Source organism: Henckelia pumila, chromosome 2 (assembly GCF_033568475.1).
Source record: "Henckelia pumila isolate YLH828 chromosome 2, ASM3356847v2, whole genome shotgun sequence".
NCBI classification, from domain to species: domain Eukaryota; kingdom Viridiplantae; phylum Streptophyta; class Magnoliopsida; order Lamiales; family Gesneriaceae; genus Henckelia; species Henckelia pumila.
In genome coordinates, this window is record NC_133121.1 from 111365360 (window position 1) to 111381380 (window position 16021).

At 40.0% G+C, this 16021-nt stretch overlaps 1 protein-coding gene across 1 annotated transcript; it reads left to right on the plus strand.

Moving 5' to 3' along the window:
* The first annotated feature begins 12445 nt into the window (after positions 1–12445).
* LOC140883118 (uncharacterized) lies at positions 12446–15983 on the plus strand. Its single transcript, XM_073289452.1, has 2 exons — positions 12446–15182; positions 15264–15983. Exons 1-2 carry the CDS (start codon positions 12548–12550, stop codon positions 15689–15691), a joined length of 3063 nt encoding a protein of 1020 aa, XP_073145553.1. The 5' UTR covers positions 12446–12547; the 3' UTR covers positions 15692–15983.
* Positions 15984–16021: the final 38 nt, after the last annotated feature.

Below are 16021 nucleotides of genomic sequence, written 5' to 3' on the forward strand. Positions count from 1 at the left end.
TTGTGTTTTATGAAATTAAATCAGTATTAAGCAGAAAAGTCACATCAGATTTGGGAGTTGATTTGCTTAACAGCAATTTGTTAGAAAATATGGTTATTTATGTAATGAAAAGAGAAACTTAAATTAATTCAATTTATTATTTTTTGTGAACTTGAATTATTGAATGGTATTTCCCCTGGGCCCTGCCTGAAACATCCTAGACTTATAAATTTCTAAATGCGGAAAATTTAAAAATTTTTCTTTTTCTTTTAATTTTAAAATAAATACTAAGTAAAATATTTATATATATATATATATACATATATGCCCATAAATATATGTACAACCATAAAAGAGATTTAAAATTTAATAAATAATTATGCAACATAAAAATAATTACTAAAACGTCTGAATCATGCAATACTTAAAATAATTCAAAACAATTTAATCAACAGTGCATACACTAAAAAGTTGCATAAAAATAATACTTAAATCTCAACACTGGAATAAAATCTTCAAATAAAATAGTGTTTAAAATATTCATGCATAGAACACTAGCACGATGCAGACTACGGTCACGGGGCCACTGCAGCTCCGCTCATACGTCCTCACCACTGGTAGGGGTAACATGCTCCTCTACGTACTCACCTGCACCATATCAGTGTAGTGAGCCTAGAGGCCCAACATGCATACTAACAAGGGTTTAAAATAATTTAATACACTTTCATACATAATACTTAACCTATAAATGCATGAGCATGCCTCAAAAATAATAACATAAATGTTGCTTAAAGAAATCACTGAATTATACATAACATACATAATATCATACATACTTGAGTTGTTGAGCACTTATTTTCTTAACATCGAATGGTCCTATCCGTAAGTGTGACCCATACTTATAGTGCGACTGATCAGTCTAAGAAACCATCGTACGAGGCTGGTGGCGAACCACCCATACATAAATGGCAGAAACTGCCCATACATAAATGGCCACACTACTTCAATTTCCACCTAAAATATTTTATTTGCTCAACCATAGAACTTCAATCATAGCATAAAAATTGATTTCATGAATGCATGTACTTTAAATAAATTGTGTGTCCTTCATTTATATTTAATTTATTTTCTAATATCATATAAATATTCAAATAACTTTTCATGCATAAAATAATTAAATATAAACTCAGGACACATGAAATTTCTCATGGTTTGATTCAACTGCTGGCCCTAGACATACAAGCCCATTAACTTAAGACTTGGCCCATTAGTGTACTTAAGCCCATTAACAACTTTTCTAGGCCCAATAAATCAACCAAAGCCCATTAAGACTAATTTAGGCCCAATAACACTGTCCCTGGCCCAATGGGCCCAAAAGCCCAATAACAGGCCCAATAACTTTCATGGGCTCCCAAGCCCATAAAAATTTCTGGCCAACTTAAAAATTTAAATAAAAATTAATAAAAGCCCAAAAATAATTAAATTAACCCAAAATAATTTAATGGAGCCCAAATAAATTAAATGGTACTAATTAAATTTTTGGGAATTTAATTAGCCCATTTAACTCCTAATTAACTTAAAAACTTAAAAATAAAAATACCCGAGCCCAATTAAAATAACCCGGACCCGGACCCGGACCCAACTAACTTAACCCATATTATTTTAGACCCGACCCGGACCACATGACCCGACCCGGATCCACCAACAACCCAAAAACCCAAAACCCTATTCTTCCCTCTTCCCCCTTGCCGCGGCCGCACGAGCAGCAGGCCTTCACGGCCTGCTGCAGCCCAGCTCCGACCACCGTGGCCGGAGCCCCGCCGGCAGGACCTCCCCAGGGTCCTGCCGGTTCGAACCATGCCCTGGCCCGAACCCCATGCTGCCTCCTTCCCCAACACCGAACCCTCTTCCAAGACAACCCTAACCTGCGCGCCCATGGCTTCCCTTCTGAAACTCGATCGGCCGTGACTCCTAGCCCCAACCCAGCCAAAGCCGACCCATCTAGACACTCTAGGGACCCCGTAGGACCTAGCCAGCAGCCCCCTTCAAGCCATGGATAGTAAAAACGTGAGCATGAACATCACAAAGCCAAAACCGAGTGCATAAGAGAAAGAATTTGAAAACTTGCTGTCAAAAATGATAGATCTCGATGCTACACACCCACACACATACATACACTGATATAGGATTGAAAAGAGAAGAAAATCATGCCTTTCACCGTAGACGAAGAGAAAAACCAAAAGCGAGACGATTTCGGGACGACGGGGCGACGACGATGAACTTTGGACCTTCAAGACCGAGACTATGGAGTTTTCTTGGGGATGACTGGCCGAAGAAGATGAATATTGAATGGGGTTGGCGGCTGAGCTTAGGGAAATCGTGGGTTTGGGTAGCTTAGGGTTAGTCTAGGTTTTTAGTTTTAAATAAAAAATAGGTTTTAGGATAATGAAATAATAATTAAAAGTTTTAAATATAAAACATAAAATTTTAAAACTCTAAATAAAAGTTACAATCTGATAATTTAAATTAAAAAATACAAAAATCCCGAAATTACAAATTTAGGGAATTTTAAAAATACTAAAAAGTCAATATTTTGGCTTATTTTGAATAAAAATGGACTCCTAAAATTATATAAAATTAAATACTTAAATTTTTGAGATAATAAAACTCAAAATAATATTTTAGGGCTCTAAAAAGGCTCATAAAATAATTTGGGTGGAAAGTTGTCATCTCGTCCGTCCACGGTCCCGTCTACGCGATCAAAACAATTAATTAAAATACTAAAAATCATAAAAATCACTAATTATGGGTTAAATGCTTAAAAATAAATTAAATCATGCACAAATAATTCACATAATTATTTAACCCATAAATCTAAAATTTAAATAATTAAATATCCTAATTATGCATGCGGATTTACGTATTTAAAAAAATACCGGGTGTTACAATTCTCCCCCCCTTAAATTGAATTTCGTCCTCGAAATTAAAGTACTTACCCGAACAACTCCGGGTAGCGAGTCCTCATGTCTGCCTCGGTCTCCCAAGTAGCTTCCTCCTCCGAGTGATTCAGCCACTGGACTCTGACCATCGGTATGACCCGCGTCCTAAGCCTCCGCTCCTCCCTTGCCAAGATCCGTACTGGTCTCTCCTCATACACTAGATCTGGTGGCAACTGTAAGGGCTCGAAATCCAACACATGCGACGGGTTGGAGACATATCTCCGAAGCATGGATACATGGAAAACGTTGTGCACTGCCGCTAGCCCTGGAGGTAGAGCTAAACGGTAGGCCAACGTGCCAACTCTCTCCAAGATCTCGAATGACCCTATATACCTCGGATTAAGCTTGCCTCTCCGGCCAAAACGCACTACTCCCTTCATAGGTGACACCTTCAGGAATACGTGATCACCTACGGCGAACTCCAAATCTCGTCTTCTGGCATCTGCATAACTCTTCTGCCGACTCTGAGCAGTCCTCATCCGATCCCGAATCTGAGTCACAATGTCAGCTGTCTGCTGCACAATCTCAGGACCCAGCAAAATCCGCTCACCAACCTCATCCCAATGCACAGGAGATCTACATCTCCTCCCATACAATGCTGCATAAGGAGCCATACCTATAGACGACTGAAAACTGTTGTTATAGGTAAACTCCACCAATGGCAGTCTAGTCTCCCAAGAGCCCTGAAAATCGATGACACAAGCTCTCAGAAGATCCTCGAGAACCTGAATCACCCTCTCAGACTGACCATCTGTCTGGGGATGAAATGCTGTACTGAACAAAAGCCTCGTCCCCAAAGCTGTGTGCAGACTCTTCCAAAACGCAGATGTGAATCTCGGATCTCTGTCTGACACAATAGACACTGGTATGCCATGCAGTCTAACAATCTCTCTGATGTAAAGCTCTGCATACTGTGTCAAAGTATAAGTAGTCTTCACCGGCAAGAAATGAGCTGACTTGGTGAGTCTATCCACAATCACCCAAATCGCTGTGCAACCTCTGGCACTCCTCGGTAAGCCAACCACAAAGTCCATCGTAATATTCTCCCATTTCCATTCCGGAATGGGAAGAGGTCTAAGAAGTCCTGCTGGACGCTGATGCTCTGCCTTGACTTGCTGGCAAGTCAAGCACTCTGACACCACTCTCCCGATGTCACTCTTCATCCCGGGCCACCAATACAATAACTGTAAGTCTCGGTACATCTTCGTACTTCCGGGGTGAATGGAGTACGGAGATGCATGAGCCTCTGCTAGAATCTCGGCTCTCAACTGATCAACGTTCGGTACCCACATCCTGCCGCGGTACTGAACGATCCCATCCACAACTGAATACAAAAGGTCACCCTTGGCCTCATCTCTCTGTCTCCATCGCTGTAGCTCCTCATCAGTAGGCTGTCCGTCTCTGATCCGATCTCGAAGAATCGGCTGCACTGTCAATACTGACAACCTCGGAGCCTGACCACTCGAATACACCTCCAAATCAAATCTCTGAATTTCACTCTGCAGTGGTAACTGTACTGTCAAACTGGGTAATACGGAGGACTTCCGACTCAAAGCGTCGGCCACTACATTAGCCTTACCCGGATGGTAGCTAATGTCACAATCATAATCCTTAACAAGCTCAAGCCATCTGCGCTGCCTCATGTTCAACTCCTTCTGGGTGAAGAAGTACTTGATGCTCTTGTGATCGGTGAAAATCTTGCACTTCTCGCCGTAAAGATAGTGCCTCCAGATTTTCAACGCAAATACCACTGCTGCAAGCTCCAAATCATGCGTCGGATAGTTCTGCTCATGAATCTTCAACTGTCGCGACGCATATGCGATAACTCTGCCACTCTGCATAAGTACTGCGCCCAAACCAAGCTTGGACGCATCGGTGTACACCACTAACTCCTCATGTGGCACTGTCATAGCTAACACAGGTGCTGAAGTAAGTGCATCCTTCAGTTGATCAAAGCTCCTCTGACAATCTGGACTCCAAATATACTTCGCGTTCTTCTTGGTTAAGGAAGTCAAGGGTACTGCAATAGAGGAAAAACCCTTGATGAACTTCCTATAGTATCCTGCTAAACCCAAGAAGCTGCGAATCTTCGAAGCATTCTTTGGAATCCCCCAATCCCTCACTGCCTGCACCTTGGACTGATCCACTGCAATCCCATCCCTAGAAATAATGTGGCCTAGAAACGCCACCTGCTCCAACCAAAACTCACACTTACTGAACTTTGCAAACAGTCGATGCTCCCTCAAAGTCTGCAAGGCTGTATGCAAATGTTGTATATGCTCCTCAATGCTCCTCGAGTAGATCAATATGTCATCAATGAATACAATGACAAACTGATCTAGATACGGCTGGAAGACACGATGCATGAGATCCATAAAAACTGCTGGAGCATTGGTCAACCCAAAGGGCATCACCAAGAACTCATAGTGTCCATATCGTGTCCTAAAGGCAGTCTTAGACACGTCTGAATCTCTGACTCTCAGCTGATGGTAACCAGATCGCAGATCGATCTTGGAGAATACCGAAGCTCCCTGCAACTGATCGAATAAATCCTCTATCCTCGGTAGTGGATACTTATTCTTCACTGTGACTCTGTTGAGCTCTCGGTAGTCGATGCACAATCTCATGCTACCGTCATTCTTCTTTACAAACAACACTGGAGCTCCCCATGGAGAAAAGCTAGGACGAACAAAGCCCTTCTCCAACAGCTTCTGAATCTGCTCCTTCAACTCTCTCATCTCTGTAGGAGCAAGTCGATACGGTGCCTTAGAGATAGACATAGTATCTGGCAACAACTCAATACTGAACTCCACCTCTCTCACTGGTGGAACTCCTGCAACATCGTCAGGAAAAACATCTGGATAGTCACGTACCACCTCTATATCTGATAAAGATCTGCTAGAAACGTCTGAGGTAGTGACCACACTAGCAAGAAAGCCCGGACATCCATGGCGCAATAATTTCCTCGCACGAACAAGTGATATCATCTGAGGAATACTGCTAGACTGAGATGCAAAGAAAGTAAACATCTCACCTCCTGCTGGCTTCACTGACACTGTCCTACGTCGGAAATCAATCGAAGCTCCATTAACTGATAGCCAGTCCATACCCAAAATCAAGTCAAACCCAGTCAATGGAAGAACCACTAGATCTGCTCGAATGGAGTGTCCTTGCAACTCCAATTCCAGATCCCTGATGACACTAGTGGTAGTGATAGTCTGTCCGGATGGCATGGTAACATCGTAACCACAGTCGACAACCTCCGGTGTAATGCCTATCCGTTTGATAAAATCTCGGGAGATAAACGAATGCGTGGCTCCTGAATCTAGCAACGCAAACGTGGAGTTGCCTCCAACTAGAATTCTCCCTGCACGCAGAAGATTCCCAAAAATTCATACCACTACGCTCCCAAGGTTAAAACACTACAATCCTTAATTCTAATCACAAAGAAACAAAATTCTTATTCTAGCATGCTGATAGTTAAACTCAAGTAACAGGCATTCAGATATAATCGCAATAAACAAAAGCAAAGAATTGAAAAAGTTCTAGGGGTTAGGTATACCGGTGATCAAGGAGGTATCTGGGTCTTCCTCCTCTGCCTGCATCACATATACTCGCCCACTGACGTTCTGCCTCTGCGGGCAGTTGGCAATCTGATGCCCCGGCTCTTTGCAACGATAGCAGACTCCTGCTCCCATAAGACACTGCCCGGAATGCATCTTCTGACACTTCGGACATACTGGATATCTCCCTGGAGTAGGGGCCCCGCCCCTAGTCTGCTGCTGTGGCTTCCCCTGAGGCCTCTGCTGATTCGGGCCCTTAGATGACCCTGTAAACTGTTTCTTCGCAGGAGACTGCGAAGATGGTCGCTGATACCCCGTCTGCTGAAACTGCCTCTTACCCTGCTGCTCTCTCTGGATCTCTCTCCGACCCTCCTCGGAACGCAAGGCCCTACTGACTGCAGACTCATAAGTAAGTACGTCTGCCATGCGAACATCATGCTTGATATCCGCCTTCAAACCTTCCACAAACTGCCTCAACTTCTCTGGTGGACTATCAGAAATCATAGGCACAAAGCGACAGCCCCTCTCGAACTGTCTCACATACTCGACCACTGTCTTGTCCCCCTGACGGAGACTCATAAACTCCCGGATCATGCGACTGCGCACATCCTCAGTGAAGTACTTGGCGTAGAAGATACGCCTGAACTCGGTCCACGTCAGTGTAGGTAGATGGACTCCTCTAACTGCACCCTCCCACCAAAGGGCTGCATCTCCTCTCATCATGTACGTCGCACAGCTCACTCTGTCGGTGTCTGTGATCCCCATATAATCAAAGATGGACTCAAGAGAGCGAATCCATCCCTCAGCCACCAAAGGATCGGTGGTACCAACAAACTCCTTGGGCCCCTTCTTCTGGAACCTCTCAGCAACGTCCTCCTCATGGGACAGTCTGGGACGTGCAGCCTGCTGCTCCAACAGAGCAGTAATACCCGCCATCATATTAGCATTGGCCTGCTCCAATGCTGATAAAGGATTCTGCGGAGGTGGCGGTGGAGGCGGAGGTCCCCCACGTCGGTTCACTGGTCTGGGAGGCATTCTGCACCACCACATATTACTTTACGTAAATCGCCATGCATAACTAAGTGGTTTAAAAGTAATGCTAACTTAAATTCAAAGAATTAAATCATGCTATAAACACTTAAAACTTACAGACCGATAGCGTGGATTTCTGAGCTAGCATAGCAGTAATGACCCCTCCAAGGACCGTGCTCTGATACCAACTGAAACATCCAAACTTATAAATTTCTAAAATGCGGAAAATTTAAAAATTTTTCTTTTTCTTTTAATTTTAAAATAAATACTAAGTAAAATATTTATATATATATATACATATATGCCCATACATATATGTACAACCATAAAAGAGATTTAAAATTTAATAAATAATTATGCAACATAAAAATAATTACTAAAACGTCTGAATCATGCAATACTTAAAATAATTCAAAACAATTTAATCAACAGTGCATACACTAAAAAGTTGCATAAAAATAATACTTAAATCTCAACACTGGAATAAAATCTTCAAATAAAATAGTGTTTAAAATATTCATGCATAGAACACTAGCACGATGCAGACTACGGTCACGGGGCCACTGCAGCTCCGCTCATACGTCCTCACCACCGGTAGGGGTAACCTGCTCCTCTACGTACTCACCTGCACCATATCAGTGTAGTGAGCCTAGAGGCCCAACATGCATACTAACAAGGGTTTAAAATAATTTAATACACTTTCATACATAATACTTAACCTATAAATGCATGAGCATGCCTCAAAAATAATAACATAAATGTTGCTTAAAGAAATCACTGAATTATACATAACATACATAATATCATACATACTTGAGTTGTTGAGCACTTATTTTCTTAACATCGAATGGTCCTATCCGTAAGTGTGACCCATACTTATAGTGCGACTGATCAGTCTAAGAAACCATCGTACGAGGCTGGTGGCGAACCACCCATACATAAATGGCAGAAACTGCCCATACATAAATGGCCACACTACTTCAATTTCCACCTAAAATATTTTATTTGCTCAACCATAGAACTTCAATCATAGCATAAAAATTGATTTCATGAATGCATGTACTTTAAATAAATTGTGTGTCCTTCATTTATATTTAATTTATTTTCTAATATCATATAAATATTCAAATAACTTTTCATGCATAAAATAATTAAATATAAACTCAGGACACATGAAATTTCTCATGGTTTGATTCAACTGCTGGCCCTAGACATACAAGCCCATTAACTTAAGACTTGGCCCATTAGTGTACTTAAGCCCATTAACAACTTTTCTAGGCCCAATAAATCAACCAAAGCCCATTAAGACTAATTTAGGCCCAATAACACTGTCCCTGGCCCAATGGGCCCAAAAGCCCAATAACAGGCCCAATAACTTTCATGGGCTCCCAAGCCCATAAAAATTTCTGGCCAACTTAAAAATTTAAATAAAAATTAATAAAAGCCCAAAAATAATTAAATTAACCCAAAATAATTTAATGGAGCCCAAATAAATTAAATGGTACTAATTAAATTTTTGGGAATTTAATTAGCCCATTTAACTCCTAATTAACTTAAAAACTTAAAAATAAAAATACCGAGCCCAATTAAAATAACCCGGACCCGGACCCGGACCCAACTAACTTAACCCATATTATTTTAGACCCGACCCGGACCACATGACCCGACCCGGATCCACCAACAACCCAAAAACCCAAAACCCTATTCTTCCCTCTTCCCCCTTGCCGCGGCCGCACGAGCAGCAGGCCTTCACGGCCTGCTGCAGCCCAGCTCCGACCACCGTGGCCGGAGCCCCGCCGGCAGGACCTCCCCAGGGTCCTGCCGGTTCGAACCATGCCCTGGCCCGAACCCCATGCTGCCTCCTTCCCCAACACCGAACCCTCTTCCAAGACAACCCTAACCTGCGCGCCCATGGCTTCCCTTCTGAAACTCGATCGGCCGTGACTCCTAGCCCCAACCCAGCCAAAGCCGACCCATCTAGACACTCTAGGGACCCCGTAGGACCTAGCCAGCAGCCCCCTTCAAGCCATGGATAGTAAAAACGTGAGCATGAACATCACAAAGCCAAAACCGAGTGCATAAGAGAAAGAATTTGAAAACTTGCTGTCAAAAATGATAGATCTCGATGCTACACACCCACACACATACATACACTGATATAGGATTGAAAAGAGAAGAAAATCATGCCTTTCACCGTAGACGAAGAGAAAAACCGAAAGCGAGACGATTCCGGGACGACGGGGCGACGACGATGAACTTTGGACCTTCAAGACCGAGACTATGGAGTTTTCTTGGGGATGACTGGCCGAAGAAGATGAATATTGAATGGGGTTGGCGGCTGAGCTTAGGGAAATCGTGGGTTTGGGTAGCTTAGGGTTAGTCTAGGTTTTTAGTTTTAAATAAAAAATAGGTTTTAGGATAATGAAATAATAATTAAAAGTTTTAAATATAAAACATAAAATTTTAAAACTCTAAATAAAAGTTACAATCTGATAATTTAAATTAAAAAAATACAAAAATTCCGAAATTACAAATTTAGGGAATTTTAAAAATACTAAAAATTCAATATTTTGGCTTATTTTGAATAAAAATGGACTCCTAAAATTATATAAAATTAAATACTTAAATTTTTGAGATAATAAAACTCAAAATAATATTTTAGGGCTCTAAAAAGGCTCATAAAATAATTTGGGTGGAAAGTTGTCATCTCGTCCGTCCACGGTCCCGTCTACGCGATCAAAACAATTAATTAAAATACTAAAAATCATAAAAATTACTAATTATGGGTTAAATGCTTAAAAATAAATTAAATCATGCACAAATAATTCACATAATTATTTAACCCATAAATCTAAAATTTAAATAATTAAATATCCTAATTATGCATGCGGATTTACGTATTTAAAAAAATACCGGGTGTTACACTGCCTCTCTTGAAAACACGATCAATAATCTGTTTTTTCAAATTTCGAAAGCTGAATGATATCGAGTTGTATGTTCAAGGTGTAAAAGTTATAAAACAATTGCTAAAAATGGATTAGTTAAAATATCGAACCGTTTGATGATACGATTTGGCAAATGAAGCCAGTATTCGCCTATGAGAGGTCTCTCATGAGGTGTGTGACAATATATCCGAGATACAGTCTCACTGATAGAGACAAGTTCGTCATGCTCATATCTACAATAACTAAAACAACTACTTCTTGGTTTAAAAAAATAATGCATTTCATGGGTCATTTTATGGGTTGAGTCGTCGTGTGTTTGCTCATTTGGAAATGTTCATTCGATCAATTCCGTTCTAGAAAGATTGTTGACAAAGTGAAAAACTGGACAAACGTAAGACATTACGTAATTATTCTAGAAGCAGCAATATCTCTTTTCAAATAAAGTAACATCAATATTTATGCATTTTGTTCTAAGTATATCTTCCAAGTATTATTTTTTTTTATTTTTTTATTTTAAAGAGATGTAGTTTTATACACAACCAAGTTTTTGGGCCCATACTGATGATTTGAGAGTCCTTTATTCAAAGTCAATCTTTTAAATTTAATAATAATAATAATAATAGTGGTCTTCCGTTCAACAAAGGCAACCGAATTTCTTAGGTTTGAACACAATCTACTTTCTTCATTAGTTTAATGTGCCGCACGGCTGGAAATTTCCGGTGTTGTTTTGTGAATATCGTTGGCCAGCAAATTCCACCAAGGGAGGCAGCAAAGGGTTTAAAAAAATATTTCGTTTTATTTATGATGTTTTTTGAAAATTTACTAAGGATTTTTGGAAATTGTACAATATCAATAATCAATAACAAAATTGTTGCAATTTTAAAATTAATTCACGTAAAAAAATGTGCAAAATGGTATTTCCTTGATTTTAATCATATTTGAAATTAATCAAAATTTTGATTAGATTGACAAGAACTAGACACTAACTAATATGGCGCTGATTGTTGGTTAACATCACATCGTGTATTCAATCGAAGGATATTGAAATATTGTTAAATATATGATTTGCTTTGTTATGATTAATGTGATTCATATTAATTAATTGAAATGTCAAAAAAAGGGTAAACAAAATTCTTCCTCTGCCCACCTATAAATTAAAATCCGAAAAGAGAGTAAAGACTTCACGTAAATCACTTCTAGTAATGCTTGCTAACCTTTTAGAGAGTACCACGAATTTTCTTTGTTTTGTTTTTTCCTTTTAAAAAAATACAAATTTTTATTGGAGTTAAAAATATATTGTTTAAATTGCTTTTGTAAATAGAAAGATACCTGTGTGTTTAGATTTAATATTTGATCATTAAAAGGTTTTAAAAAGGTTATAATAAATTATAAACATCGGACTATAATATAAATATAAATATAAATATATATAAATATACATATATATATATATATATATATATATATATATTGATGTCATAATATCAAGTTTGATTTCGATACTTGGTTAGTATAACAAAATATCTCCCAACTAAAAAAAAAATTGGGTTTTTTAAAAAAATCCTCGCCTTTCTAAAATGGTTTTATATATTATTAACAAAACCAAGTCTCGGGTGAAATGATCTCACAAAGTTATATTCATGAGATGTGTTAACCTAATTCATACTTTGAATAAAAAATAATATTTTTAGAATATGAACTATGAAGTAATACTTTTTCACGAGATCAATCGAATATAAGATCCGTCTCATGAAATTGATTTACGAAGTGACTTTCTAATGAGTTTTTGTGCATTAACAAATCAGTAAAATATGAATAAAACTTTCTAGAATGAAAATGGATCTTTATGTAATCTATCTAAATCTAGACAGTAATGACAAGGTTGTTTGAACTTTCAGACAAGGCTTTCCAAGTCAACGACTAATATCCTTTAATTTTTCCCAACTTCCATTCCCGCAATACTATAACTTCCATCTTCATCTTTCTCCCTCACAAGACTCATCAACTCACTGTAAATTCACCTCCAAAAATGACCAAATCAACCCTGAAACCATCCCATATCCACCTCCTCTCTGCTCTCATCTTCCTCCTCTTTGCTCTGCCCTTTCATGGAATAGCCCAAAATTCTGTTCCAAATCAAGAACTCGACACATTGCTTCAACTGAAACAAAACTGGTCCAATCCCACTTCCCTCGGTCACTGGACACCCTCATCGGACCACTGCACCTGGTCTGAAATCACTTGCACCAATGGCTCAGTCACGGGACTCGAGATCACGAATCGAACTATTGCCGGAACAATCCCTGCATTCATATGCGACCTTAGTAATCTCAAACATCTTGAGCTTCAACTCAACTCTTTCTCTGGTTATTTCCCTGTTGTTCTTTACGGTTGTTCCAATCTCGAGTATTTAGACCTCTCTAACAACTCGTTCTTTGGAGCAATACCGGATGATATCAACCGGCTCTCGCCTCGGCTTCTGTATTTAGACTTGGGAAACAACCATTTCAGTGGTTATATCCCTTCGGCCATCGGGAGCCTCACAAGTCTTACAACTCTTCATCTCTATGGAAACCTGTTAAATGGTTCTTTGCCACAAGATATTGGCGACCTGTCGAATCTTGAAGAGCTTGACTTGAGTCTTAATGGGTTTTTACCACAAACAATCCCGTCAAGTTTCACTCTGTTAAAGAAACTGAAGAATTTCTACATGACAGGAACAAATTTGATCGGAGAAATCCCTCAAAGTATTGGGAGCATGCCAGCTCTGGTGTTTCTTGACTTATCTGATAATGGCTTGAATGGCAGCATACCAGATGGTCTCTTTCTTCTCGAGAACTTAAAAAACTTGTTTCTTTTCAAAAATGGATTGTCTGGTTCCATTCCTCGGAGGATTGAATGTTTGGGGATGCAGGTTCTTGATCTTTCCAGTAATAACTTGACAGGGACAATACCGGATGATTTTGGAAAGTTAACTAACCTTACTGGTTTGGCTTTGTATTACAATCAATTATCTGGTGTAATACCTCCAAGTATTGGTAGATTGCCCAAGCTTATGGATTTCAATCTGTTCAGCAATAATCTATCAGGCGAATTGCCTCCAGATTTTGGCCGATACTCGGAGCTTAGAAAATTTCAAGTATTTGAAAACCACTTCGTCGGTAAATTGCCGGAATATCTTTGTGCTAATAAAGCACTTCAAGGGGTGGTTGCCTTTCAGAATAACTTATCCGGTGAATTACCTGTGTCTCTGGGTGATTGCAACAGTTTGATAGCTGTTGGCTTGCATGAAAACAGTCTCTCTGGTGAAATCCCAGATGGGTTATGGACATCAGTGGTTTTGTCATTGTTGACGCTAAATGACAATAACTTCACTGGCCAGCTCCCAACTAAAATCAGCCCTCAATTATCGTTGCTCGATCTGGAGAACAATCAGTTTCAGGGTCCAATTCCAGCTGAAATATCTTCTTGGGAGAATTTGAGGGTGTTTAAAGCCAGTAACAATTTATTGACTGGTGTGATTCCTCAAGAATTGACTGGCCTTCAGTCGCTCGCGACTCTTTCGTTGGATGGAAATGAGCTTTCTGGTTATCTTCCATCAAATATAATCTCATGGAAGTCTCTCACACTCCTGAATCTCAGCGGAAACCAGCTCTCTGGTGAAATCCCTGAATCACTTGGTCTTTTGCCACAATTGGTGGACTTGGACTTGTCAAGAAACAAGTTTTCGGGGAAAATTCCAACTGAAATTGGACGTTTGAAGTTCACTTCACTCAACTTCTCCTCCAATCAACTCTACGGGGAAATTCCATCTGAGCTTGAAAATGCAGCTTTTGACAGAAGTTTCTTGAACAATACCGGACTTTGCGCAAATAGCCCTTCACTAGGCATCAGTCAATGTGATACTCAGACCAAAAAGTCGAAAAAAGTTTCATCTCATTTTGTTGCTGCAGTCTCGAGTGTAGCAGCACTTGCTTTCCTAGTGGCTATCTTGTACGCTTTCTTTTTGTTCAGAAGCTACAAAAAGAGAAAGCATATATCGGACTCGACTTGGAAACTCACTTCATTCCAGAGGTTAAGCTTCACAGAAAGAAACATATTATCTAGTTTGACAGATAACAATCTAATTGGTAGTGGAGGGTCCGGGAAAGTCTATCGTGTTCCCATCCGTCAATCAGGTGAGTTTGTTGCGGTTAAGAAGATTTGGGACACAACGAAATTGGATCAGAAGCTCGAAAAAGAATTCTTAGCAGAAGTTGATACACTTGGCTCGATTAGACACTCCAACATAGTGAAACTACTCTGCTGCATCTCGAGTGAGGAATCAAAACTTCTCGTTTACGAGTACATGGAAAATTGTAGCCTGGATAGGTGGCTTCATGGAAAAAAGAGACGATATTCTTTCTCAGGTTCAGTTCATCATGTGGTATTGGACTGGCCTAAGAGGCTACAGATTGCCATTGGAGCTGCTCAAGGTCTATTCTACATGCACCACGCGTGTTCACCGCCTATCATCCATCGAGATGTGAAATCAAGTAACATCTTACTAGATTCAGAATTCAATGCAAAGATTGCAGATTTTGGCCTAGCAAGAACGTTGATAAAGAATTCTGAGCCGAACACCATGTCGGCCTTAGCTGGCTCCATTGGATACATCGCTCCAGGTACTCATTTTCTTCCACTTTCTTGAAATTCTTTTCCTAAAATTTCCTTCTAAAAAATCAGTTGTTCTCAATAAATTTCAGAGTATGCTCAAACGAGAAGAGTGAATGAAAAGATCGACGTATTCAGCTTTGGAGTCATCCTACTTGAGCTGGTAACAGGGAAGGAAGCTCATAATGGAGACGAGACCTCGTCTCTAGTTGAATGGACTTGGCGTCACATTCAAGAAGGTAAAAATTTAGCCGATACAATGGATGAGGATATAAAAGAGGCTCAGTACATGGATGAAATCACCTGTGTACTTAAAATGGGGATCATCTGTACTGGTAGTGTTCCCTCGAACAGGCCGAATATGAGGGATGTTTTGCAAATCTTGCTCCGGTGCAGCCAGAGGAGTCCAGCCGGAGAGACGAAAAACATAAAAGAATACGATATTGCTCCACTTCTCCAGAACAGAAAGCCAGAGAGGTCACTCGAACATAATGACTCTTTGTTTGCATCAATAGTTTGAGGATCCAAGAACTCAGGAAAGTGAGCAACGCGATTTGATCGGCGGACTCACAGGATTTTAGACAGTTCTGACTCGAGTGAGGGCTCTACGTATTAGAGCCATTAGAATTCTTGAAATGAATGCAATAATGCACGGCATATTGCTTTCAACCTTAGCTCCACTGTTTCGTTCTCTAGTGGTAGTGCATTGGTAGATTACAGCTCATCATAGCAATGAAATTAGAGGGTAGTATGTATGTACATGCTCGCTGGCTCGCAAGCAATTGTGGGACTTTTACAGACTTCCAAAACTATTTTTATTTGAATAATGTATGGGAACTGATGTAGCAAC

What these genes read in the sequence shown, in the direction of transcription:
- LOC140883118 (XM_073289452.1), top strand. Translation starts at nt 12,548, where the DNA reads ATGACCAAATCAACCCTGAAACCATCCCATATCCACCTCCTCTCTGCT. An exon ending in CATTGGATACATCGCTCCAG is followed by an intron (nt 15,183 to 15,263) that starts GTACTCATTTTC and finishes AATAAATTTCAG; the next exon opens with AGTATGCTCAAACGAGAAGA.